We start from the raw sequence: 25,515 nt of genomic DNA, 5'->3' as shown, positions 1-25,515 counted from the left end.
TATTTTTTATCCAAGAAGAAATCAATTTTCTGCATAGTAGTAAATTACTATTAATACAAAATCAAACTGTGTTCTAAAATTTCAGTCCCAGTGTTTTTAGAGCCAGAGATGTTAGATTTTACATGAGCATGGAAAAGATGCTCTGCAGAGAAGGGACTGGGGGTGCTGGTGGACACCAAGCTCTTCATGAGCCAGCAGTGCCCTTGTGGCCAAGAGGCCAATGGTGTCCTACGGTGCATTAGGAAGAACATTCCAGCAGGTCAAGGGAGATAATTTACATGAGTTGTACCTTAGCTCTGGTGAGGCCACATCTGGAGTGCTGTGTCCAATTCTGGGCTCTGCAGGACAAAAGAGAGATGGAGTTCCTGGAGCATGCCTGGTGGAGGGCAACAGGGATGATTGAGAGATTGGAACATCTCTCTTATGAGGACAGGCTGAGGGAGCTGGGCCTGTTCAGTCTCAAGATGAGACAGCAGAGTGGGGATCTCATCAATGTCTGTCAGGATCTGAAGGGAGAGTCTTAGAAGATATTTCCAGGCTCTGCTCAGTGGTGCAGAGTAGTGGAACAAGAGGCAAAGGGCAGAAACTGATGGCCAGGAAGTTCCACCTGAACATGAGGAAGAACTTCTTTACTGTGCAGTGACTGAGCGCTGGAACAGGTTGCCCAGAGGGGGTGTGGAGTCTCCCTTACTGGAGATAATCAAGAACTGTCTGGACACAATCCTGTGCCTTGTGCTCTGCGATGACACAGCTTGGTCAGGGAGGTTGGACCAGATGTGACACACTGTGGTCCCTTCCAACCTTACCCATTCTGTGACCCTGTGAACCAAATTTCTTATTCCCTTGGCCTAGTGTTCCCAAGAACATGACTTTTGGAATAAGCAATGTTCAACTGTAAAAAGGAAAGTGTTTACTTCCTTTTAACAGTGAACAGGATGTTCCTAATTTAATGCAGGAGTAACCTCTTGTCCACAGCAAGAGGCTGAATTTGCTTTTTTTGTAATTTACATGAGTTGTACCTAAGCAAAATCCTTCAGCCATCTGCCACTAGTCAATAAATCCTTTTTTAATTTCCATTAATTCTTGTTAGAAAGATTGAAGAAATCCACCCATCTGTTTGATAGAAACGTTATATCCACAGGGAAAGCACATTGACAATTTTATCACTCTTTGCTTTAGGGGTGGGGAAAGATTATCCAGAGCAACTGCAGTAATGTGTAGGAATGTTCAGTGTGTGGTTCTTAGATAAACGTTGCACATTAATTCATTGAGTAAATGAGGAATGAAATATTCTGATAGTCAAGAATTCAGTGCTAATACAAGACTGCAAGGATTCATTTGCTTTTAACGTAGTTAATCCTACTGTAGTGAGTAAACCAACTCATTTAGCAAGTCAGAAACCATCAAGGAAAATTGAGTGGTAGAGAAATGGAAACGGGTAAGGGAAAGAGGTGTGTAATCATATTCTGTGAATTTACCTTTAGAATATAAGTTCTTCTGAACAGATAACATTTATATTTGCTGAGCATGACATTTTTAGCATTGAACAAATACTAATCCAAATAAATTGGACCTGGCTTTGATGTCAGATGGCAAAAGGACAATAACAGAAACCACATCTGTTTAGAGAGCTGCTCTCTAAACAGCCCATTTTTGTGGCTGACCAAATACTTCTGACAAAATATTTTTCTTCGTATCTGACAATAGCTAATGCACACCAATAAATGGTTATATGACATATGTCTGGTGAAATTCTACTTCGAGGACTACCTTTGACAAAAAAAAAAAGTCCCCATCAGTATTGTATGATGAGAAATAGCTTTGAAGGAAAATATTTACTATAGACTGTGTTCCAGAAGGTCCTACAATGGCAGCATGCCTTGATGATGAGATAAAAGAGCATTCAAATAACTAGCTAAATATGTACCCACTTGTGAATACTAAACTGGGAAAATTTTCTGCTGAGAAGAGTTTCTGTGTGTTCCTCAACTCTTTTGCTCATATGCAACATAAAGTTGCTTTATGCTCAGATTTGAGTTCAGATTCCTATATCTGACCTTTTGCAAGGAGATTTATTAGCAAAGTGACAATGTAGGAGTGATAGTCTTTTGTTCAGCATGAATTGCAGTATATACTTATTTTAAATGCATATGTTGAAATGGTGTATTTCAGAAATGTTTGTTACTGGTATATGCTTTGGCTTCAGCAATATCTATTGAGGGTGTTCCGTGCTCATGCATGGATAAAGAAGTTGTGTCCACTCAAATCCTTAATTTTGTCTTTCTGTCCTGATTTAAAATATTAATTTAAAAAGTTTAGTGGTTGTTGTTTTTTTAATCAGACCTACTTACTTTTAAAAATACTTGTCCTTATAATGATGATTTTCTTTAACATATCTGGCCACTTTTTCCCCTGGGGGAAACATGGAATTATAAATTTGCTAACCTGCTTGTGACCTTCACAGGTCAGGACTTGCTTGGTCTACTGTTCATAACAAACCTGGCACATGGGGACTTTTGAATTTATTCTGCTAAGGTTTTTTTTATCTGCCTTTTCCTTAGTGCCTAGGTTACAACTGTCTAATGGTAACCTAGAAGTTTATACCCACTTAAGATATAGAGTGTTTTCTCAGTTTACAGCCAGATTGTCTGCCCTCAGCACCTGAAATGCACCTGAGCTCATGCCTTGTAATTAAGAAGCTTCCCCTGTGAAAGCCAAGGGTGTTGATCTGAGCCATCAAATGGGTGAGCCTGTAGAAGCAGAGGAGTCAGTGTCATACCATGACTGTGCCCCACTGTCTGGTAAGGAACGTGACTTGGAGAGGCTGTCTCACTTTTTTGCAGTATGTTTTAGTGTCAGGCCTTTCACACTGAAATCTTTTCCAGTTCCTCTGCTTCAAATTCTTGTTGCCCTCTGGCACCTGTTCAGGATCTGAGACTGAGCCTGAGAAGATGCCTCAGGGATACTTCTGAAGCCTGGGCACCCATTCAGGCCTGGAAAGGCTGTCCCCACCTTCTTTAAGGTCAGATCAGCTTTATTTTTTGAAGTGCAGCTGAGAATAGAGTGTAATTCACTTTACTGACACACACTAATTTACTGAACATGAGAATTAAGATAAAATGCTCTCTTCTTAATGAGATAATTTCTGTTAGTTAGAATAGTTTGGAGTTTGGGTTCACACCTCTTGTCTCACGATATATAGTATATACAAATATAAAGCGTTCTTCAAGGGGGTTGAAAAAAGTTATTTAGATTATTCTTAGACTTGAAAGGCCCTTCCAGAAGAAACCTCTGCACATTTACATACAAATTTAAACAGTGAATTTGGTGTAGGTGATAGGTTTGTATTAAATAACAAATTCCACCTTCATTATTGTGTCTTCTCAAATTACTGTTACATTTTTCAGAAGGGCTTGTGATGTTATGAAGCCATGAATCAGATATTTCATCTCAAATGCAGTCCCCAAATTATTGACATTTTTCTTGGTGGATTTTTGAAGAATAACCAATGTTTTTAAACCTCTTACAAGTCAGACAGGATGAAACTGCTCTGACGTTTTACAACATACTTCAGCTGACCTACAAATGTAACTACGTAATCCCTTTCTTGGAGATAGTTATTTTGGTTTCTTGCAGATGCTGTTTACTCTCACACAGTGGTGTAGCCCTGCTGAATTAGCTGTCATTAAGAGCTTTTAATGAAGGTTGCTATGCCCAGGTGGGACTCAAAGTAATTTTAATTGGTCAGGGCATTTCTTGAAATCGCTAAAGTTTTGAATTGACAAATAGTGCCAGTTCCTTAGAGTTTTAAAGTATCATTAATTTAACAAAAAGGGAGCTCTTAAAGAACTGCATCTCTTGTACCCCTGATTTACAGCCTTTTCCTATTTATTCCAGTGTTATGTTATATGTAGTATATGCACAAGTGGCCATGTTGCAATGGCATGTCTTATTAGTTAGAATGAGAAAAGTCTGGTACTAATATGTGGAATTCAGTCAGGCTGAATGACTAGAGGAGTTGTAACCACTTTTCAGTGCATATAAAATATGTTTTTGCACAGTATGCATTTTCTATGAATTTCTTGTTCATTGCTTTTTGACTAGCATGAGTCTACAAAAGTATAATAGAGATTGAATAAAACCACTGAGTAATCTGATAGTCGTAGTACAATTGTATTTGTGCATTTTCTGTCACGTATGGAAAGGGAATATCTTTTTTCAAAATAATAATTTCTTTACCATGGTATTGTTCAATATAAGAAAATAAAATGGGGGGAATTTTACCTAAATCAAATCTGTGCCTGCTATTTCAAGCAACCACATAAGATGAAATTTATATATCAAGTTTGTTTCTAGAGTTTCTTAAATGAGTTTGTGGATTTAATTTCTATTTAGTAAAAAAATGAGAACTGAGGATACTTGTTTATAGCTCCAATTATTTCTATATAACAGCTAGTACTTTATTTTAGTGTTCCCAATGTGGTCCTGTTTTTCTGAAACAATAAAAATATAACAGCAGCTAAACTTGTTCTGCAGTAGTATCTTAAGTAGTATTATGCAGATACAATTTTCCTATGCTTAACAGGGTAATTTTCACCTTTAAAACATTAAATGGTTTAATCAACTTATCTTTTATCTTGTTTGCATTTGAATCTGGCGGTTGCTTTATTATCATTAGTACACATAAGTATACATATTTATATAGACATTCTCTTTCTGATATAATTTCCTAACATATTTTCTCTGGAACTGTAATAGCAATATCACATGTCAGGGGGTTACTTTTCATTTGCATTTAATGTTTAATGTATCTACTCTTAATTGTTAACCTGTTTGACATTTGCACCTGTTGTTTAGCAATCTGAAAATTGAAACAAATGTGTTTTCACAATAGATTTGTGTGTGAATTTTCTGTGTGGTCCACACCTCTTCTTGCATTACTTTCCTGCTGTTGTAGTTCTGTTAACCAGCACTGCTGCTACTGTCTTCTAACAGGGGGTAACTCAGATATCACTTTTGAAACAGCAACTGATTTTATTCTAGAATAATTTAAGCATATTGTAAAGTAAGGTATTTTGAAAATTAGTTTTTCCATTGTATTTAGGAAGAATTTGAATGTAATGATTTCTTTAATACTTGTGAGGAAAACTTGGCCTTTTTCACTTGTTTTCTTTCACAGTTAAGGGTTCTTCCAGTAGGCCGATCTTGGTTTAATTCAGTCACTGTAAGATTCTCTGCTCTTTGCTTTTGCTCACGTGGCTCCTTCTCCATAAACCAGCTGAACCTGTATGGCTTCAAAACAGTGCAGAAACTTTACAAAATTTATGCTGGGGCAGAGCATTTTAGTGAGATGAGAATCCCCTTAAAGAGAAATACCCCTATAATGTCCTTTTTCTTTCACAATTTGTTTTTAGAGGCAGGAAGCCTATTTACTTCAAAGTAAAGTTTAAAAGGAGGTAAATACAAACAGCAGATGTGGGTGTCACGCTTCTACAAATAGACAAAAATTGTATCCCTTTTGCAGGTTACATATTTTGAAATCTTACACTACCTCCCTTCATTTATCTGTGAAGAGGAGACATATAGAATGAAAACTGTCAGTTTACATCATCTATTGTGAGGGGATAGATGTACCCAAAATTGCTCTGTGGCACATACTAGTTGACAGGTTGAAAGTCCATATTTTAAAGTGTTAGATGTTATCTTGTGAACACTGTCATATGTAAACCAGACCACCTATTTCAGAGACTTTATATAAAATTTTTATAAAATAATCTCTATTAAAACATATATTTATAGGAATTCAGGAGTATTCAATTCGAATATTGATCTGTTTTCTCTAGGTAGCCTTTTCTGTGACTGTGAAAACAATAATCAAAACACTGTTTAATGATGACTGGTCAAACTTTGTGCATAATCTGACAACTTTACATCTCTAAATACAATTCAGGTTAAGGAGGCCTGGATTTTCTTTTGCATTGATTTACACCACTCTAACTTCAAGTACGAGTATGAGTAGAAATTCAGACACAAGTGTGTGTGATGCCAGGTTATTGTTAATTTTTGGTTCCATATATACATACACACACATAAAACTAAGTCTCCTTTTCTTATAGCAAAAGACTGAATGTTAGAACTTCTGCAGCAAAACCCAGCTGTGCTGAAGGTGAAACAAAGGAAGAAGTGGGCATAGGTCATGATGGAGAAGAAATAGAAATGGAGCAACAGAGCTGTCTTCTTCCCCGACCGCCAAAGTTTTAGTACTGCTTTACTTAGCCTTAGCCCAGTCTTCATACCTCACCTTCATAAACCTATTAAGATTCCTTAATAGGAATTAAAAAACCTTTCCAGATTTCTGGGAGACTTTTGGGAAAAGGAAGATTGTGACCTAATATTTCATCTGTTTCAGTAGCTTTCTGTTTCTTTGTTTGTTTTTAATAAGAACGAGCCCTGTGATGTATGCTTCCCAAGAAGCGGTAGAATTCTGCATAGATTTTCTGGTGAGGCTTACATTCCATAAGTGTTTTCTTGTTCGATGTGGAATTTTTTATTTTTTTTTAATGTAGGCCTATATCATTTTACAACTTTCATAGCATCACTTTAGATACTTCAAGTCAAAAATTGTTTAAGCCCTGTGGGAGGAAGACTAACAGCAGCAATGGTTGCATTAACTCCACTAGAGGGAAAAATAAAATGCTGCATTAAACTTCTGTCTCAACCTTCATTTTTAATAATGCCTTCCTTTGGGACATACTGATTTTCTCTTTTTCTCTCTCAAATTTCTTTTAAAGAGAACAAGGAAGCCCAGATTATCTTGTTAATGTTGTGCATTAATGTTTACTGATGAAACAGAAGGTTAATTTTTTTGAGATGCATGAAACAAATAGAAAAACTGATCTAAAAGCTTGAGCTGGATACAAGAAAAAAACCAAAACCATTCATTTGTAAAATGCACTCATTTTCATCTCCTTTACCATGGTATAATACCTCAAAGTAAGAATGAAGGACTAGAGAAGTTCTGAGAAGTGATATCACTGTATGTAGTCAGTGTGGATTTGAGTTGTTTCACCACAGGCTCAATCCTGTAGCAGAGTCCTGCATTTTCCAGTTTTAGACTAGCACTGCTTACAAAGTCTGTGATGCAAACATGCAGTCCACACAACCCCAACATCACTGTTTTCTCAGCTGTGGAAAATGATGTTTCGCTCATTACTGCCAACCTGCTGTAGCTTTCAAATGCCAGCTTGAAGGTGAAAGTTTATATGACCTATTTTCTTCCATCCAGAGACCTGTGATATGATAACTACTCTGCATTAGCAAGCAGAAGAACAACACAGATCACTACCCCAAAAGCTGTTTTCAGTACTTTTTGTAACTGATTTTCAGTTACTTTATTAGTTAATCTTAATGCAAATGTATATCAGCTTCTGCTGTCTGTTAACCTAAATGGCATTTTTCTGAGGAAGATCTGAATAGTATATCTGAACTATTGATTGTTTAGGCACTGAAAAGCTGTTTACATGTGTCCCCAGATAAGTCTGGACACCAGACTTGTGCCAATATGTGGAATTAAGTGAAATTATTACTTTTGTGTTATAAATTTTAGTTTTGAAAAATTGCAATGGCTCAGAAAAAATTAACTGGCGGTATCTGAGGAAAGGACAACATTATTCCTTATTTACAAAGTACAACTAAGGCTTTGAAAATCTAGATTAATTTCTGTTTTATATACCAGCTATGGTGATTAATTAGAAGTATTTTTCAAAGACAATAACAGATATAACTTTAAATTTTTGTATTTGTGTGCCTGTCTGGATAATTGCATGGCTTGTTTATGTGGGAGCTATTTTTATATGTGTATGCCATAACAATGGAGAACACTGTTGAACATTCTTACCAAATTTTGTAGCTATTTAAACCTATTTGCACAACAGAATTGAGTAATTGAAGTTGTTAACACCTAAATATCTTGACTTTGGCAGTAATGCCAAATTTAGGTTTAGATAATGTTGTATGTCATTAGAAAGTTTGAATGGATGCTGCACAATGAGACATAAAGCAGCACATCTGCTGTGTGTAAATTACAATTAACCAGCCCCCCACCAAAAAAACCCCAAAATCCTACAAGCCAAACACAGATTCAAAAAGTATTTATTTTTCTTTCTTTCTTTTTTTTTTTCTTTTTTTTTTTGTTAAGTCTGAATGTGTAAAGATGAGCTGTTGGGCCAAATTTTGCAGGCCTGAAATATCATGTTTTTTTAAAAAATAGTAGAAAATTCTCAAATTCTCACATTTTATTTGAAACATAACTTCAATAGGGAAAATCTTTTATGTTAATCCCTGTTTATTTGCTTTGAGTGTAAAGCTTTCCTCTCCACCTGCCTCAGACTCTGGGACATAGGTCAAAATTTAGTTCTGTTGTATGGGTGAGATTGTTTCTCTTCTATGTCCAGAGCTTCAGTGAGGAGACCAAAGAATAAGGGTCAAAACTTTTGACCTCTAGATTTGGAAGAAATGAGATTTATATTGAAGAATAAGATATTGTGAAATGATATCTGGCTTGAAGTTTCTTTCAGATAAACCTAAGCAATATTTGTGGTCTAAAGTATCCCTTTATTTGTTAGGGCTACAAGTAAGATTACAACTTTCATGCTTTATCTATAGACAGATGTTAAGAAATAGCTGAATGGATGAAGACCTACAAGTTTCCCCTTATGTTTGAAATTTATTGATATCACATATGTGTATGTGCATATGAATGTGTGTGTTTGCATATCTGTATGAGTTTCTATACGTGTGTGTGTATATATATGTGTATATATATATATATATATATAAAATCTTTGATTAGTTTCTCATGTTTGCTCCATGCAATATAATTAGTGATTTTGCAGTGAATTATTTTGGTTAATTAGATTAGTCTGAATATGTTCAGAATGTAGAAGGCTAGAAGTTTCTGCTTATCAGGTCTATTCCATTGCCTACAATCTGATTTATATATATATCTGTTTTGGATTATTTAAAACTGCTCATATGAGATATGCTTCACTGAAAACTAGTTGCCATGTCTGAAAGATCTAAAGTTATTTTAATTTTAAAAGAACAATGTGGAAACCATTTGTGCTATATAGATATAGATAAAAATCTACCAATAGATAGAGATAAAACTCAGTGCAAAATCACAGATAGCTCAGAATCAAATTGTATCTCAGCAGCTGATGTCTTTTGTAGGGATAAACATGCTGTGAATATTAGCTTTCTGACATAGGGGTTGCTCCTGCTAAATGGAGTGGCTCAGGAAAAGAAAGGCTAAAGTATTAACCATGAATGTGGTGAAAGAACTGCAAAATCAAGTGGTTTGCTTTATTGTGTTTTATAAATATGTGCATTCTTTTCTTCTTTGTGTATATTAGTGTTTTTCTAAAATCTACAAAATACAAGAATCTGATATCTGACTTTAGATGAAAGGAGTGTTCCCTGAATTATTAACTTAGCCAATTCTTTAATTTTTTCCGTAGGTGTTAAGAATGTGTATGTTCCTTTCCCACATTTTCATAAATAATTAGTTAATTTTGTGATAATTTTTTCTCTTAAAAATTCAGCACGACTAATTGTCAAACAGAACTTCTTTTACTGTTATCGTCAGATACCACTATTCAATACTGTCTAGAAGGACAGTAGCACTCAAAATCTGACTTTGAGCTGTTTCCTAGGTAACAGAGATACAGCTACAAAACTGTTGCATTGAATGGAAAGAAACAGCAAATGTTTCCATTTTTCTACTGTTTTTGAGTTTGAACAAATTAAAACCTAAGAATATCACTACTTCAGAAAGTGCAAGATATGGAACTGGAGACCTGCACTTAGATTCCATTGTGGTTTTGTCACTTTTAGATTTCTGCACAACTTCTGTGGTTGTTCTGCACCGACAGTGTCAGAAAACTTGTGAAATAAATCATAGTAGAGCTCTTTTTACTTAGGTGGTTGGTTTTTTGGACAAAAACTCTTGTGTAGTAGAACTGGTCTTTTCCATGAATGAAACAAACAGAAAAGGAAATTTTGTATTTTCTTTTTCTATTATTAGTTTCTAGATTTTTTTTTGAAAATAACTATTTATTCTTGTAGGAATTCTAGTTCAGAAATGAAAAAGTACTAGAAAATGGAATTAATAAATTATGTACATGTTGATTACTCTTTCACGTATATAGCTAACTATGTAGAATTTAATAGGCCTTTTTGGAAGTAATATAATTGTAGTGTATTCCCAGTAGTTTCTCAATTTTGTTAAGCATAAATTACTTTTTCTCACTATAAAGGTTGATGTACTTAATCCCCATTTACCATCGTGTGTCATTGAGACAACTATTTCACAAGTAATGCTTACTAAATTATTAGAACATAAATAAAGCAACTGAGTTTTTCTCTGTGCTGCTACTCCAGCCTGGGGGAGGTCTCCTGTAAACAGAGTCTCATTCCTGTAATTTAAACATCAGCTTCATGTTTCCTCAAATATTGCAGTAAAAGCCAATCATGACAACGAGATAAGAGCAATTTGTTAATGAAATTGTGCCCTGTGTTCACTGGGAGTCTCTCATTGTTTCCTTGTGATTCCTTTATCTGTCAGTAACATCCATCCATCATCATGTTTGTCCTTAAATTACAGATGTTGGTCTAAAGACTACTTTCAATTATGTATAAAATGAAAAGGTTTTAATGTAATATAGCTGTGGAAATGTGGTTTACCACAACTGTAGTTAATTAAGATCATAAACTGAAGGTTCATCTCTCACTGGCTTAAACTGCATTGCTAAAATTCATAGTAATATTTAGAAGGTAGGTGTTACATCAAAATATATGTGATATAGTGCTTCTAACAGATTACATTGCTGAATTTGTGAATGAAGTTTTTCTACAGGAAGTACCCAAACTTGTGACAGTAGCAATCTCTCAGATTATTTTGCATTAGACAGCATTTATGTTTTATATTAAAAAATTATGCAAATACTTTTATGGTCTGGGAAAATGTATAAATTATAGACATGCTGTATTTAAGGGTTCTTATATGACTATTATACTAGCTACAGAAGTTTGTTCTATGCAAAGAGAAGTAGAAATGTCATGGAAAAGATGTTTTCTGAATTCTTCTCTGTCTGAACAGGTGTTGTGACAGAATATATTAGTTCATTTTCCCTTAAGTTTTAGATATAAAGTTAATGTCTAAAGTACATTAAAATGTCTTTCCTGGACTATAATCAAACTTCCTTTAGAACTTTTTTCCATAAACTCTATTTGAAGTTAAAAGTAGGAAACACAACTAATTATTGCAATGTTTTTCATCATCATGTGATACATAAATTTAATTGTGTTTCCTCTAAATTTGCATGCCTTGTAAATATGAAAATATTTGTGCAATTTACACATAAATTGTCCAGAATTTATAATGAAATAAATCTTCAGTATTCAAAAATTAACATCATTATTGTCTTTGTTGAGATGAAAATCTCTTTTCAATTCTTGGTCAGTCATTAAAGGGAGAGACAAGGTTCTGTGCTTGCAGGAAAAAAAAGAAAACCATCAGTGTGAGTTTCTCTTTTAAACTTTGACATGAAGCAACTTGTCAGTGCTACTGTGACAAATCCATTATTTAACACATATTGTTAAGAAAACAAACTCTTTTACTATGTTCTGTATCTGTAAAGAATAGCTCTTTGCAGTTTTAAACATGCAGAATGAGACTGATCATTTTAGGGGCTAAAATCTGAATGTGGTAGCTAGTTCTGATAGCCATACACTAACAAATAGGATTTGTCTTGTCTTCCCTGCCATCCCTGCCACAAGTGTATGCAAAATGGTGTTAGTCATCACCTGCAGCCAGACTGTCTTTTCAAAGGCATCACAGCCAGAAAAGTTTTCTAGGGGAGACAAAGATGGTACTTGTTTTCTGGCCCAGTCTCTTGGAGTTCACCCAAATGAATTAGATTATGTTCAAGTTAAGTGCTCTTTTCCCTCCCCACCACCTGGAGCCTGCATCCCTTCAGATGGCAAGGTTTGCTCACTGCAGCTTCAGAATGCCTGAGGAATAAACATGTTTCCCTACTGAGTATTTCTGCATTAGACCCCTGAAACGCACTCACGCAGAACTCAACTCTTACAAATCGTATGGCCTCAGTCTTCATGCCCCTGGCAGATGAGGACAAATATGCAAATACTATGCATAGTTTAGGCTGTCAGTTAAATACAACTTGGGTCTGTCTATTTCTGTTGCTTAAACAGCTATATAACAGTTGGTGGCTTTTAGAAAAGCCAAAACAAAAAAGGCTAGAGTGGCTTTGGTTCCAAAAAACATTTTTTCTTCCATGATTTAATTTCTATCATAAATCCTTTTCTTTTAGATCTGAGTGTTACTAAGATAGTGAGAAGCCTTTATGAACTTTTTCCCTCTCTGCATTTTGTAATGTCTATGAATATATTCACAGTATGACCATAACAATGCACATACCACTAAATATACCAAAATGATTAATTCCAGTCCCATACATGTAAATTAGATGTTCCTTAAAAGATCCACTTACAAAAAAAACCTGCCTACACGGTTTCCATGAGGTAAATAATTACTTCTCATAAATAGTTGTTTCCATAAATTCAGAATATTGACTAAAAAAGAGGATTGCAAAATACCTTTCTTTGCTAATCAGTATATTGCTCTAGTCTTGAAGTCACTGCTTGAAGTTAACTATTGGCTAACTGCAAATATACATCTGCAACAAATACATTGTGTTACGCTGGTGCACATTTGCATGTCTCATCTTATAAAAGACCCTTTCAAAATCCTACAATTATCTTAATATAAAACAGCAAACAAGCTCTTTTAAACTGTTTCTCTATCCAGTTTAAAATATGCAGCAACTGACATAAGAGAACACCAGGCATACATTATTTTGTGGTTTGGTTTAAAATAAGTACTGACTGTAATCATTGTATGCAGGACATTTCCATAACATTTTCCACTTTTTAGAAGACTTGATAAAGAAAGGAGTAAATCAGATCTTGTCAAATATATCCTTTTTCTTCCTTTGGCAATCCCACCTTTTCTTGTTCAAATAACCTTGATATGTCCAATAAATGAAAAGGTGGAGATAGCTTATGAGCACTCAGGAGTAATTTTTGCTTTCTGAAGTCAAATATTATTATGAAATATATAGCATATATTTTTCAATCATATTTTCAGGGGTATTTTGCATATATTGCATTTCTACATTTACATGAATAGCTGTACTAAAGGTAAAACTTTAATAAATCTTCAGATGCACATTTACAGAACGATAAATTTAAAAAGTACAGGCTTGGAAACTGATAGAAGTTTCCTCAGTTTCCATAAAAAGAAAAATCTGTTCAAGAAAATAGCTAAAACTGCAATACTTTGTTTTTGTTTTAATTTGTAGTGCAGACAAGGAAATGTTATGGGTCAAACTACTACAGAATTAATTTCTCATCTCTTGAAAGAACTCTGTTTGTAGCGCTATATGTTTTTTCATGTTTTGGTTTTGTTTTGTTTACCTTTAGACTTTTAATAGGAAATCAAGTTCCAGATAATCTTTTGTGTATTTTCTTTTCAGGGGATAAATGCAAACCTACTGAATACACAGAAGTGAAAAATATGTTACTGGATCTACAAAACCAGAGATACATTGCACAATCAAGAGATAAATCTCTTGGTGAGAAAATGGTGTTAAAGAAACTTCTTGTAGATCAAATGTTCAATTATTTTGATTCAGACAACAATGGACTTGTGGATACTAATGAGTTATCTCAGGTAAGGTTTAATTTTTGTTTCTCTTAACACAGTGACTCTTCAGATGTCCTTTTCAGGATATGTACAGAGGGAATATAATTTAGAAAATGTAACTCTTTGAGATGGAAAGCTTCATTTGAGAATTTTTGAATGGTTAAATTATTCAGAAATTCTGTAGTGATTTTTTATAAATTTGAATATAATGCTTGAAGTATCCTGCAGTGTGTTAGAACAGTCTAGGCTGCTGTGACCATGAGTTGTTTTATTATCCATAGAACACTATCATCAAGTCCAAGTGTATAGATGTATTGTAGAAGTTGAAAACAATTAAAATAATGAGGTAAATCACTTATGTAATACTAAAGAAGTGTTACTGCTTTATCTTACAGCTAGAGAAGGGCAGAAGAAATCTTGCAAAGGAAGTTCATGGTGGTCTCTAAATAGCAAATTTTAACTAATAACAGATCTAAACCAGTAATTGCTGCTCAGGTAGGCATAGCAGCACTAGCTTTAATCTACCTAAAAGGATTGATTCTATTAAAGAGTATTAACAGAGCAAATGTACCTTGATTTACTAGAGGTCTGAGTTTGAGAAACCTAATCATGGCTAAACTGTATTAATGAGTCTAATACTAGGCAGGTGATTAAAATGTAAAAAAAATATAGGATTTTTTAGATGTGAGTGTTGAACATTATCAAGTTGCATGGCGGTGTTATGAAATATGCTGGAATTATAATTTCCATACAACTGACTTGGAAAATTTTAGTTGCAATTCCAAGGACCAGGGTGTGATTGCAGATATAGGTATCATGCCAACTACTAATACACTATTTCAAAAGATTAATTTTAATTTTTTTTTTCTGTACTTTTCCAATATTGATTTTTCCTCCAGCTCTTAGAGTCTTTCAGAACTTCAACTTTTAAGGGACTTCGATACCTCTATATATATTACAAATAATAATTTATCTATGAATATACTATATGAATAGATAACAAAGATAGGAATCACAAATGTAGATTTCAAATTATTTAATGCTTCTCTATTCTACATTTTGCTACATGTATACTTTTCCTTTTTTTGTGTGCGTTAAACATAGTTTTAAAATAATTTTAGTCTTCCATTATTTGTTTTCAAACTTTCAACACATACTTTGCCCAACATGCTTTTTTTCTATAAAGAGGAATTTATAATGGCAGATGTAAAGTAGTTCTTTTTCACAAGTATTGAAACAAAAACTTAAACCCAAAATAGGTGGGTTTTAGTTTTGCTAAAATTCATTGCAGAAACATCAAATTATCCAACCTACAGATGAATGTAAAGTAAATTCATAGTATTGTTTGTGTTGTTATTGTATGGTTTGACAAGAGACTCAATTTCCCTTCCCATGAGGGACCCATGCTGGAGCAGTCAGTTCCTGAAGGACTGCACCCTTTGGAAGGGACCAATGCTGGAGCAGTTCACGAGGAACTGCGTCCCATGGGAAGGACTCATGTTGGAGCAGATCATGGAGGACTGTTTCCTGTAGGAGGGGAAGACTGAGAGGAGTTCTCCCTCTAAGGAGGAAGGAGTAGAAAAGAGAACATGTGATGAACTGACTGCAGCCCCCATTCCCTGTCCCCCTGCTCTTCTGGGGAGGCAAAATACAGAGAATATTTTCGGTGAAGTTAAGCCCCTTGGAGGGAAGCAGTTTTTAATATTTAGTTTTATTTCTCATTTATCTTACTCTTGTCTGATTGGTATTGAATTCAGTTAATTTGTCCCCAGGCTGAGTCTGTTTTGCCCATGACAGTAATTGGTGAGTGATCGCCCTCTCGCTTTATCTTGGCCCATGAAACTTTCATTATCCAGTCAGGGTCAACCATCCACAGGGAGACGTTACCATACTCCTGAAAATGTTCTCAGGATTAGGAGAATTTTTCTCAGTTGTGCTCACAGTCAAAGTTTTGAAATCTGCAGAGTTGTCATAAATAATAGCTCCTGTCTGCATTTTAGATGAAATCATATTAAGGGGATATGAAAAGCAACACACTTGCTGTAGAAAACAAGGACGTCTGAAGTTAATTTATGTTCACGTGAATCTTGAATTTCAGTTTATAGTGCATCTTAAATTTTACATCTCATCAATCTTGCTGTGCAATCAGGCCCTTGGATTGCATTTATTATCTCATAGGTGTCCATATAGTCATCCTACCTAATGCAAAATTGAAATGAATCAGTTGGAGATTGGAAATAGTGACAGCAGCATTCCAATTTTATTGATGTATTTTGGAACAGAAGTCATAAGGTTATTGAATTTGCATCTTGATTCAAGAGAAACAAATATTTTTCTCCCAAAAAAAAGCAAAAGTAGTGTTCCTTAAAAAAACTATTTCATATAGTAAGAAAAGTTTGGGGTTTTCTGAGTTGTTTTTTGTTTGGTATGCGTTTGTTTTTTGTTTGTTTTTTTTTTTTTTTTTTTTTGTGGTGTTGTTTTTTTTTTTTTTTTTAATACTTCAAGAATGATAGCAATACATTAAAACTTGGCAGACTGTTTTTTTCTACTGTTTAAACAATTCTATCATCTGGGTATAATATTGTTCATGGCTTTGTAGTCCAATACAGAATTGCAGCTAAAAAAGAATTTTAACTCCAACACACTGTGTAAATGTAATAGGAAATCAGTGGGGTTATGTAGCTCCATGCAGGCTCAATGGACATTTTTTTCCAATATAAATTCTTCTCTGCCTTGACTGCTTTCATCACTGTGTCTGACTCATTTAATGTTTTAGTTTCCAAATCCTGTATTGGCAAGTGAGATGTGGCTTGATTTTAAAAGGATTTATGAATTTAACCTTTCAGAGCACTCTGTTTTGAGAAGTAGGTACTAGCCAGAGAGAGTGTCTATCTTTCCAAACTGAGAGCAGTGAAACAGGCAGGATTGTCATCATCTTCATCATCTCTGATCAATGTACCTGCAAGGTTTCCAGTTAGGTGATGTGGTTCCTTGAAGGGTTTGGTTTGTTTTTAAAGCATTTAGGCACATTTTAAATGAGCCCAAAATAATGGGAAATAATTGAATCTTTGGTTTAGCTATGAACGTTCAATTGTTAACAGACTCATTTGTTTATCTGTTTTATCTTATGCAAAACCAAACTGGAAATCAATAAAAATTTGAAAATGAAATACCAGTGTTTCTATCACTGGAGACTGCTTGATTACTGTATATTGCTTTTGCTGTTTAAAAGAGGAAAAAGCGCAGAAGTGTTGTGGGTAGGCATGGGAATAAAATGTGTTTTTCCAGTTATGAATGAAGTTATTCTACTGTGGTGGACCTGCCATTTTATAAACAATAAGCCTTTTCTGGTTGCCATCAGTGAAAGATGCATAGGCTCTAAAAATGTTTTATCTTGCTTAACAATGAAATTCAAGGTTCTTTTTGAAGAAAGAAGTGTGTGAAGTGAAATACTCTACACTTGATTAGACTTAGAGATTTATTTTTTTATTTATTTCCTATACTAGTGAACTAAGAAAGCAAAATTTTACAGAAAAGGGAAGTGACATAGCCTGAAAGCAAGTTGAATATGTAATAATAATAATAATAATAATAATAATAATGATAATAATAATAATAATAATTTTCCCCTTCCTTTCCCTCCTTTCAATGATCAGTTTTTAGATTCAAAGAAAGAAGTTAAAATCCTTATTTATTAACTGGTATCTGTAATTTCAAATACCTGCCTGTGTTTCTTTTACTTACCAGCTTAATGTAGGACAAATGAAAATACTTTTCATTTCCATAAAAACTAATCCTTACTTCTGCAAAATCAGAATACCCCAAAGTTATTTTGGTTTTATTTCTTTATTAATGATAATACTTTTGCACTTTATACCAGACGATACTTCACGGGACTTGTTTGCAGAGGCACTGCTTATATAAATTGCATCACTCTGTCACACTTTGTTTCTTAAACTGATCAAAATGCTTGGTTGACCCTGGCATTTAAATGTTTACCTTCATGACTTCTGATTTTGCATCTAATCAGTGCTGTTATTAAGAGTTATTTGGAGGGCTTGGAACTCAGAGAAGGGATAATGAGTCTATCTCCTCTTAGTATTTTTAATCAACTTTTTACATAGGCAGAAGAAAATTTTGCATGTTGAGCTATGGTGTTATTTATTTTCTGCTATTAATTAGGGACATATTATTTAGCTTGCATTATCTATTTTTAACATCACTAATCTAGGAAAAAAACTAAACATGTGCTATATTCAGTTCTAGGTTCAAAATAAAAATAAGAACCCTAAAACTTTCAAGCTGGGGGAAATTAAGACTCTCCTAGGGATGAGTAGTGAGATAAAGCTTACAAACACTGTGAATATCATACAAACTCCAACATCTTGATCTTTCTTAGGTGCCTTTGATTTTATGAAGTAGCAGCATTTCGCATTGCATTCTTGCATGCTGTGAAGGAAGCAGGAGAAAGCTTCATTTCTTGAGAGGATTCAAGGACTGGCACTAAATGGAAGTGGGCTCAATGGTTCAGGATTTTGTTTGCACTCATTGTTTTATCTTGGTTAAGTCCAGAGCCACAGGCTCAGAGTGATGGTGGTTCCAGGTTTAGTTCTGAGATGCAGAATTTTATCCAGCCTATCCTTATGGCCCTAATACCTATTCTGGTCTTTCGCTTTGAGCTAGGCATCTATAGCATTATATTTGCAGACACCTAAGGACACATATCTTCTGAGTCAGATTAGGTCTTCCCTCTGCTAAATGCAGGATTGGAAAGGCAGGGAAATGTCCCTCTCATTGGAGAAAGTTCCCAATTGGAGCTAATTAGGAAATTAGTTTGCAGAAAGGTGTCCCATATCTGAGCTATGTAACTTGATCAGTTTGGGATAGTATTGAGGTAATACCTTTAAATTAAATTGAGTACTTGCCTTTGTAGGCCACTAGCTGTGGGTTTAGCAATTCTGGTATCCATTTGCTCAGGGATCTTTGCATCGTTCTGTGATGCACAAGTCCTGTATCTTTACATATATCAAAGGTATCACACTGATATAAATAGAGGATTGTGTTGCTGCCCTACAGAACTTGGTGGTAAAGTAAAAGAATATTGATTTAACTAGATTAACAGAAGCTAAAGTAAGGAACAATTTACCAACCTTTATTATCAATTTGGTTTCATTATTAATCAATTCTTTCAATTGATAAAAAGTTATACTGCTGTGGAAGATGGTGGAACAAGTAATTGAAACCCCCCTTATGCAGTCAGAATTAATTTGGAGCACAGTTCTCACAATGCCTGGTATTTGATGAACTTGGTGTTTTATCAAGCACTGAGTGGCACTGTTGTGATGAGGCTCTTGCTTTTAGGGAAGATGAATGCATGTTAACTGAGTGACCATATTTGATTTAAAGGAAGGTTTTGTTTGTAGTTGTATTTATATAGCAACTTCCTTGGGGAGGTACATAAAGACCATTAATCACAGGCAAGCAAAAAACCACTGACTAATAACACTTCAGGTAAGGTGGATTAATGAAGGATGTGTTATGTTATTTGTGGTCTAGTTTCATAATATCTGCAGATTTTTCATTTTAACTGTGAGAAATCAGGTTAAAAGGAATGAAACAATCTATTCTGATGTGCAGTGGGAAATTTTTAATAAGATTACTTTTCCCAGTCTTCTAAAATTTGGAGATGTACAGACTAAATTTCTGAGAGGCTCTGAACTGAGGTAACAGTATGCTATTTCATAGGAAATAGATAATTGTGTGATATATCTTTTAGAAATTTAATCTTTTCCAGAAAATGCAAATCCCTCCTCCATGTTTCAAAGAGTATTAAATTCTAATGGATGAATTTAATTTTTTGGAAAAGAAATATTTAATTTGAAAATGTAGGTAAGTTTCTAAGTTTTCAGTATTTATGGGGTTTCACAATGAAACGTGAACAGTTTTGCTGTATATTTTGCCTTTTACCAGTTTATAATATTGAAAATGAATGCTTAAGTGTCTTTATGCAAATTCAAACTAAAAATTTCGCATAAATATTTGCGAACATTCTCTGGTATGAATTTTCAACTTAAAATTTGGATGTAAAATAATCCATGTTTGACTGGTACGGCATAATCAACAAACAACAATAAAATTGTGCTGACAATCTTAATCAGGTTTTAACCTTTAAAGTAAGCATTTTATTTCTAGGTTGTGACTTGCTAAAAATTTTGCCAGTTTTTCTTCTGCCTCCCTAACAAATCACTGCTTAGTTTTACCCAGGAGTAGACAGGGTTTAAAGAATTGGCTTAAGAAACTGTTTCATTGCATCTTAATCTTCTCTGTGGACAGAAATTAATAGATTAATAGAATTTAAAACTTAAGGCACATTGTTGGATCATCTGTCAAACAGAAGTATGAATATATGAACAGAAGTGTGAATATATGATGGTGTATCATATAAATGGAATTTTTTTTCTATTTTTCTTACGCTTTTAAGTAATATCTTGCAAATATCTTTTATAAGGAAGTGTGGAACCTTAATTTGTCAGTCAAATAGGCTTTGCTGGAGTCTCATATGGCTTGTAACTTCATATCACAGTTGATCTGCACTTAAGTTGCTACCGAAACAGGTAGTTTTTCAAAATCCACACCCTGAGTTGTACCTGGATCTGAGTCATATCTTGTGATAGAATATTAGCCTTCCTTGCCTTCAAAAGGAAAAGCCATCCAACAACCCAAAAGTTCCACAAAGATTAATTTTTGTTCTGATCACAGAGTTGATCTGGTCCACAGATCCCATTGGAAAACTTGGAGATGGCTAGATCCTACACAAGAGAATTCAAGCTGGAACAGCTCTTACAGCAGGAAATCACAGGCACAGATAATTAAAATTAATTATATGACATCCCTTCTGTATTTTCTAAAATCTATCCTGACAGACTCAAAGGTTGGAGGGTTTATCAACAGAGAGTGTATTTTCTAAAGAATTCCAAAGTATATCACCAGCATAAAAGTGTTTGTACAAAAACAAACATTGAATCTTTTATCTGTAATCAAAATGATAGGTTTACTGTAGACAAAAATTAAGTAATTGCCAGGATGATAACCTGTACCTGTCTGTATTATCATTATTTGAAATAGCAGAATCCTTCTAGCCAATGTATTTTTTGAAATCATGATTCTTCTTTTAAAAATATGTTGCTTTTCATTTATAATTGATAAATTTGAACAGATAACAGATTTTAGTTCAAAGAATGGAAAAAATTTAAATTTAAAATGGGGTTAATATAAAGCCAGGTGTTTTGGGAATTTAAAAAAGATTCTCTTCAACCTTAGGTGTAAAGTTTCGTCCTTATTTGTACAATTGACAATAGTGAAAGCATTTAAAACAATGAGAGAAACAATGATTTTCATACTGTTTATGGCCTTGAAATTTCAGTGATTGCTAAAGTTTCCAATACACACCATTACATATTTATTTCTTCTTGTATAACTGTAATGGGTTTAGAGTTGCTAATTTTTCCCAAACTACACTTTCGTCCTTTATGTACCAGCTGCAAGATCTACACAATTTCATATTTTCTTAATTCACTTTAATGTGAACTCAATAAAAAGGCTTTTAAAGGATAGGAAGTAGTTAGCACTAATATTCAGGTAGCATAGTATGTATTTTTAATTGATAATAGCAAAAGGTAGTTTTGTAGTGATTTTTCTTATCTTTGTAAATGGTTTTCATACTCTCTAATGTACTAAAAAGGTGATTATCCTTTATAATGCTTTTATATTATTATGTAGGGAATGACTTCTGGTAGCATAAAATGTTTGTGTCTTTTCCTCTAATGCTTCTGTTATTCCCTATTATTCTTTCAGGTATTTTGTGTTTACATGAATAGTAACTGGACAAATTCCTTTGCAGAACAACTGAAACACAAAAGCCTCTGTATCCCTTATTTTTTCTGAAGATCTTCTGTTGACACAAATATAATAGTGATTTTGCAGTTATCATAGGAGACTGTTAAAGGGTTGGAAGAGTAATTATTTTACCTAGAAAATAACTGCAGTTACATTTTTTTCAGTGCCTAATATAAAACTATCAACTGTGCAATATTGCAACGAAAAGTTGCGTTAGTTTTGGCTCTTTCAGTTATTGAGGTAGCACTTCTAATACATGCCCCATATAATATGACAATTCTGAATCCCTCTCAACATCTTAAAAATTCCTCAGCTGAGGAATCTAAGTAGATGTCTATGACATACACAGAGCTAAAACAAAATGGTGCTTATATTAAAGAAGGTTTCTGCGGGATAAGTTCATTGGAGTTAAAAATCTAACATCTATGAATTTTGATCTATTTATGAATTCTGTGTCCCCACTGAGAAACAGGAGCCTTTTCAGGTCAGCTACTTATATAACAGGTTTTGGTAAGGTAATAGGCTTGCCAAAAGCCTGTAAGAACTTGATACAATTAGTAGGGTAGTAAGAGTTTATATTAGCTATTTTTGGAAGTGTCTGTGTTTGGTTCCTGTAGGTTAGAAATTAGAGGGAAAAGACATTTTGCCATTTATACTTGAGAAATTAATATTTTAGGTATATTTGAATGTTTCGTAATCACCATTCCTGTGCATAAAAAGTAAAATCAGCTTTAAAATTCCCAGTGTCTTTATAGTGCTTCACTCTGTCTCCATTATATATATATGCTGTGTATATTCTAAAAAACTTTTGTCTCATTTCAGAGTCTGTCCTAAAGGTATTAACTTTAAAAAGTTTAATAAATAATTACAAAGTAACTGAAAATCCCTGACTTTACACAGCTGCAGTTCATTGCCCCACAGCAACCTTAAAATGATCTATTAAATGATTATTAGAAGCAATTAATTATACCAGAGAACTCAAAGAGCTCAAATGTAATTTCATGGTTATAATTTTCTTGTCAGGTAATAAAACGGGATGAGCTTGGCAAGGAACAGTCTGACTGCTCCGTGTTCGATTTGCTGAAATACGATGATTATAACAGTGACAAGCACCTAGATCTAGAAGAATTCTACAGAGCTTTTCGTAAGTACCAAGACTAGCCTCTTCCTTGAGTCTTATTTTCTCTTTCTTTGTTTTTCTGAATAGTGGTTTTTGATTTTTGAAGCCTGAAATGTTTGGATGCTGTACTTAAATTAGTGCAATTTAATAGTCATGAAACAGCAGAAAACTTTTTAGCAGAAATCAATCATACCCAGTAGCTTCCTGATTTACGAAGGAGTTTGGTAATGGGGAATTCATGGATAATCTTTCTTGATGGCAACGTGCATTGAGCAGAAGTCTGTGCTGTGTGCAAGTGGCAAGTAGTGTGGTCAAGACATAATCATTGGAACTGAAATACCTCCCCGTGCCCTTTGTTTATGAGTGCTGATAGGAGCATTTTTGACAAACCCAGCAACAAACTTCTCTTGGGTGCTTTATGGCTTCACAGGACTTGGAAGGAGATAAAGTTTTGTGGTGTAGTTTTGCAAGGTATTTGTTCTCTGGATGCCAAAGGGGGTCTCAGGACAAATGTGTGTAGTGCAAAAAACATCTTGACCAAACCACTGGGTTAGCAGACAGAAGAAAGATGTTAAGAACTTTTATACAATATGTTGAAGGTAATACCCATATATTTTGTTATATCCAGAGAAGAATTGATACTTTTTCACTCTTGCCTACCTCAAATTCAAAATTCAATCTTGAAATCTGACTTTGGTTTAAAAACTATTGCTCCAAACTCAGTAACATGGCAGCCCAGATGAAGTTTGTCCTGAATTCGTTTTATAATTACTTATTATACATTGACTAGTCCATTAACATATCTTTATTTTGAGTAATTACAGACTGTCGCTTTAGTCTCGTAGTTTATCTTTGGGGAGATGAGCACTTTGCCACTTCAGGTGATGTCAAATTAAAAAGGGATAAAAGGCTGCTTAGTTTTAAACTATAAAGTAGTTGATATTAAAAAAATAAAGAGATGCATGGAAAGCAAAAAGAATAAACATGAAATTAATAATCAAGACAGACTGCCCGAAAGTATCTTAATTTTTACCATTGAATTAGATTTTTATTTCTCTGAAAGTCTTTCAGAAAGTGTGATTTTGTGATGCAGCTTAGCTGAGCAAATTACTTACTGCTCCTAAAAATAACTTGATCCTGCTTCCTGAGGTTATCTGAATGGCTTTCTTGCAGTGTCCTAACAGTCACAGTCTCTCCTCTGAGTCACTTACTAAGTCAGCAGAAAAATATTCACCCTTCACATCCCACCCCAATCCTGTTGTGTGACCTGAATTGATTAAGTGAAGGGTCAGACCATAACTCATGCAAAAGTGTGAGCAGAGCCAAGAAATAAGGTGGAGGAAGAAAATGAGAGCTATTAGGACATTGTGATGGTGAGGTAAATTAATTCATGTTCAGCAGCAAAACACTAGGAAATACCTTAATGTATTTTTTAAAGGTTGTGATACAAGTTTGGCTTACAAAAATATACAGAATTTTATAGCATCTATAGAAACACACGCATTAGATATGATTATATGGCTAGATGTTGTACTGCTAGATTGTGATTAAGTGCATAGATGTAGAAGTTGATATAGAAGCCTTTATCATACACAGCAATCCAAGAAGGTTAAAGACATGTTGAAAGCATTAGCATGATTTTTGCAAACATTGTATTAATGGAAGCATAACATTGTTCTTCGAAATAAGACTTTGATGTGTCTCTGAGGGACTATTTTGTATAGTTGTAAAACTCCAGACATAAGAATAGCTTTTCGTTATGTATTTTTAATGGACTTTTGAATAATGAAAATAATTTCCATTTGGTATGTTAAGCATTGCCTTAATATGAATGTTAATGAAAACATTAGATTATATAAGATTAGGAATAATTTTTGTTTCTTTGTTGCAGTAGAGTAGTGGAAAAGACCCTATTTAAAACTAAAAGGCTATCTTAGAAGATGATTTCTAGAATAAGAGTCATTCTTCTATGTCATTAACAAAACTTAGATGTATTAATTGCATATTGAAAAATAAAACCTAAAAACAGCTGCTACTTCATTGTACGATGTGTGCCCAGAAAGCCAAAGAAATGTGACAAAGTATTAGGCTCTGTAATTAAGATAAAATAAATACTCTTAAAGTAAATTTGAGGATTAACCATAGTTTGATTTAATTTTATCTTAGGAGGGTTTAAATTCAGTTAGTTTCACCTATCTCACCAGCGTTAACAAAAATTATATAATGCTATAAAAGTATACTAAGCTAAGCAAAACCAAAATCAGTTGAGTGTGGCACCTGGTCACTCGACTAGAGCTCTTATGGCTAAGCTAGATGACACAAAGCTGTAACCATGCTCTCCACACAAGCCATGCCAACCCAGGGTAAAGCAAATGTGACAGCCCCTCTCCAGAGGCCTGTGTTGTTTGCCTGTGGCAAAGCTGGTGAGATGTTACTAGTAATGCCAAGCCTGGATTTACCAGGATAAACATAATTAATATATACATAAAACCAGATCCATGTATGAAAATGTACACAAGAAGCATCACAACACATCTTCAACACACTATTCCACAAAAAATATCTTTTCAATTAAGCATCCACCTACGAAATAATTATACATTTTAATATTCTTCAATAAAGTGACATAGGAAGATTGCAAATATTTATTCCAAATGAAATAAACCTTTTTTTCCCCCCCAGGATTTTCTTTAAGTACTTTGAGTTAGCATTC

At 34.2% G+C, this 25,515-nt stretch overlaps 1 protein-coding gene across 3 annotated transcripts in view; it reads left to right on the top strand.

Moving 5' to 3' along the window:
• Positions 1 to 25,515, top strand: part of FSTL5 (follistatin like 5) — a 368,231-nt gene that overhangs the window by 227,091 nt on the left and 115,625 nt on the right. For all 3 annotated transcript variants that reach the window (XM_064417538.1, XM_064417536.1, XM_064417539.1), the window contains 2 exons: positions 13,617 to 13,813; positions 22,706 to 22,826. In XM_064417538.1, coding sequence (XP_064273608.1) covers positions 13,617 to 13,813; positions 22,706 to 22,826 — 318 coding nt within the window. The remainder of the gene's footprint in view (positions 1 to 13,616; positions 13,814 to 22,705; positions 22,827 to 25,515) is intronic.

This window comes from Passer domesticus, chromosome 4 (genome assembly GCF_036417665.1).
Source record: "Passer domesticus isolate bPasDom1 chromosome 4, bPasDom1.hap1, whole genome shotgun sequence".
Taxonomy (NCBI): Eukaryota; Metazoa; Chordata; class Aves; order Passeriformes; family Passeridae; genus Passer; species Passer domesticus.
Note: the sequence above shows the minus strand (reverse complement) of the source record. Positions and strands in the feature narration are given on the sequence as shown.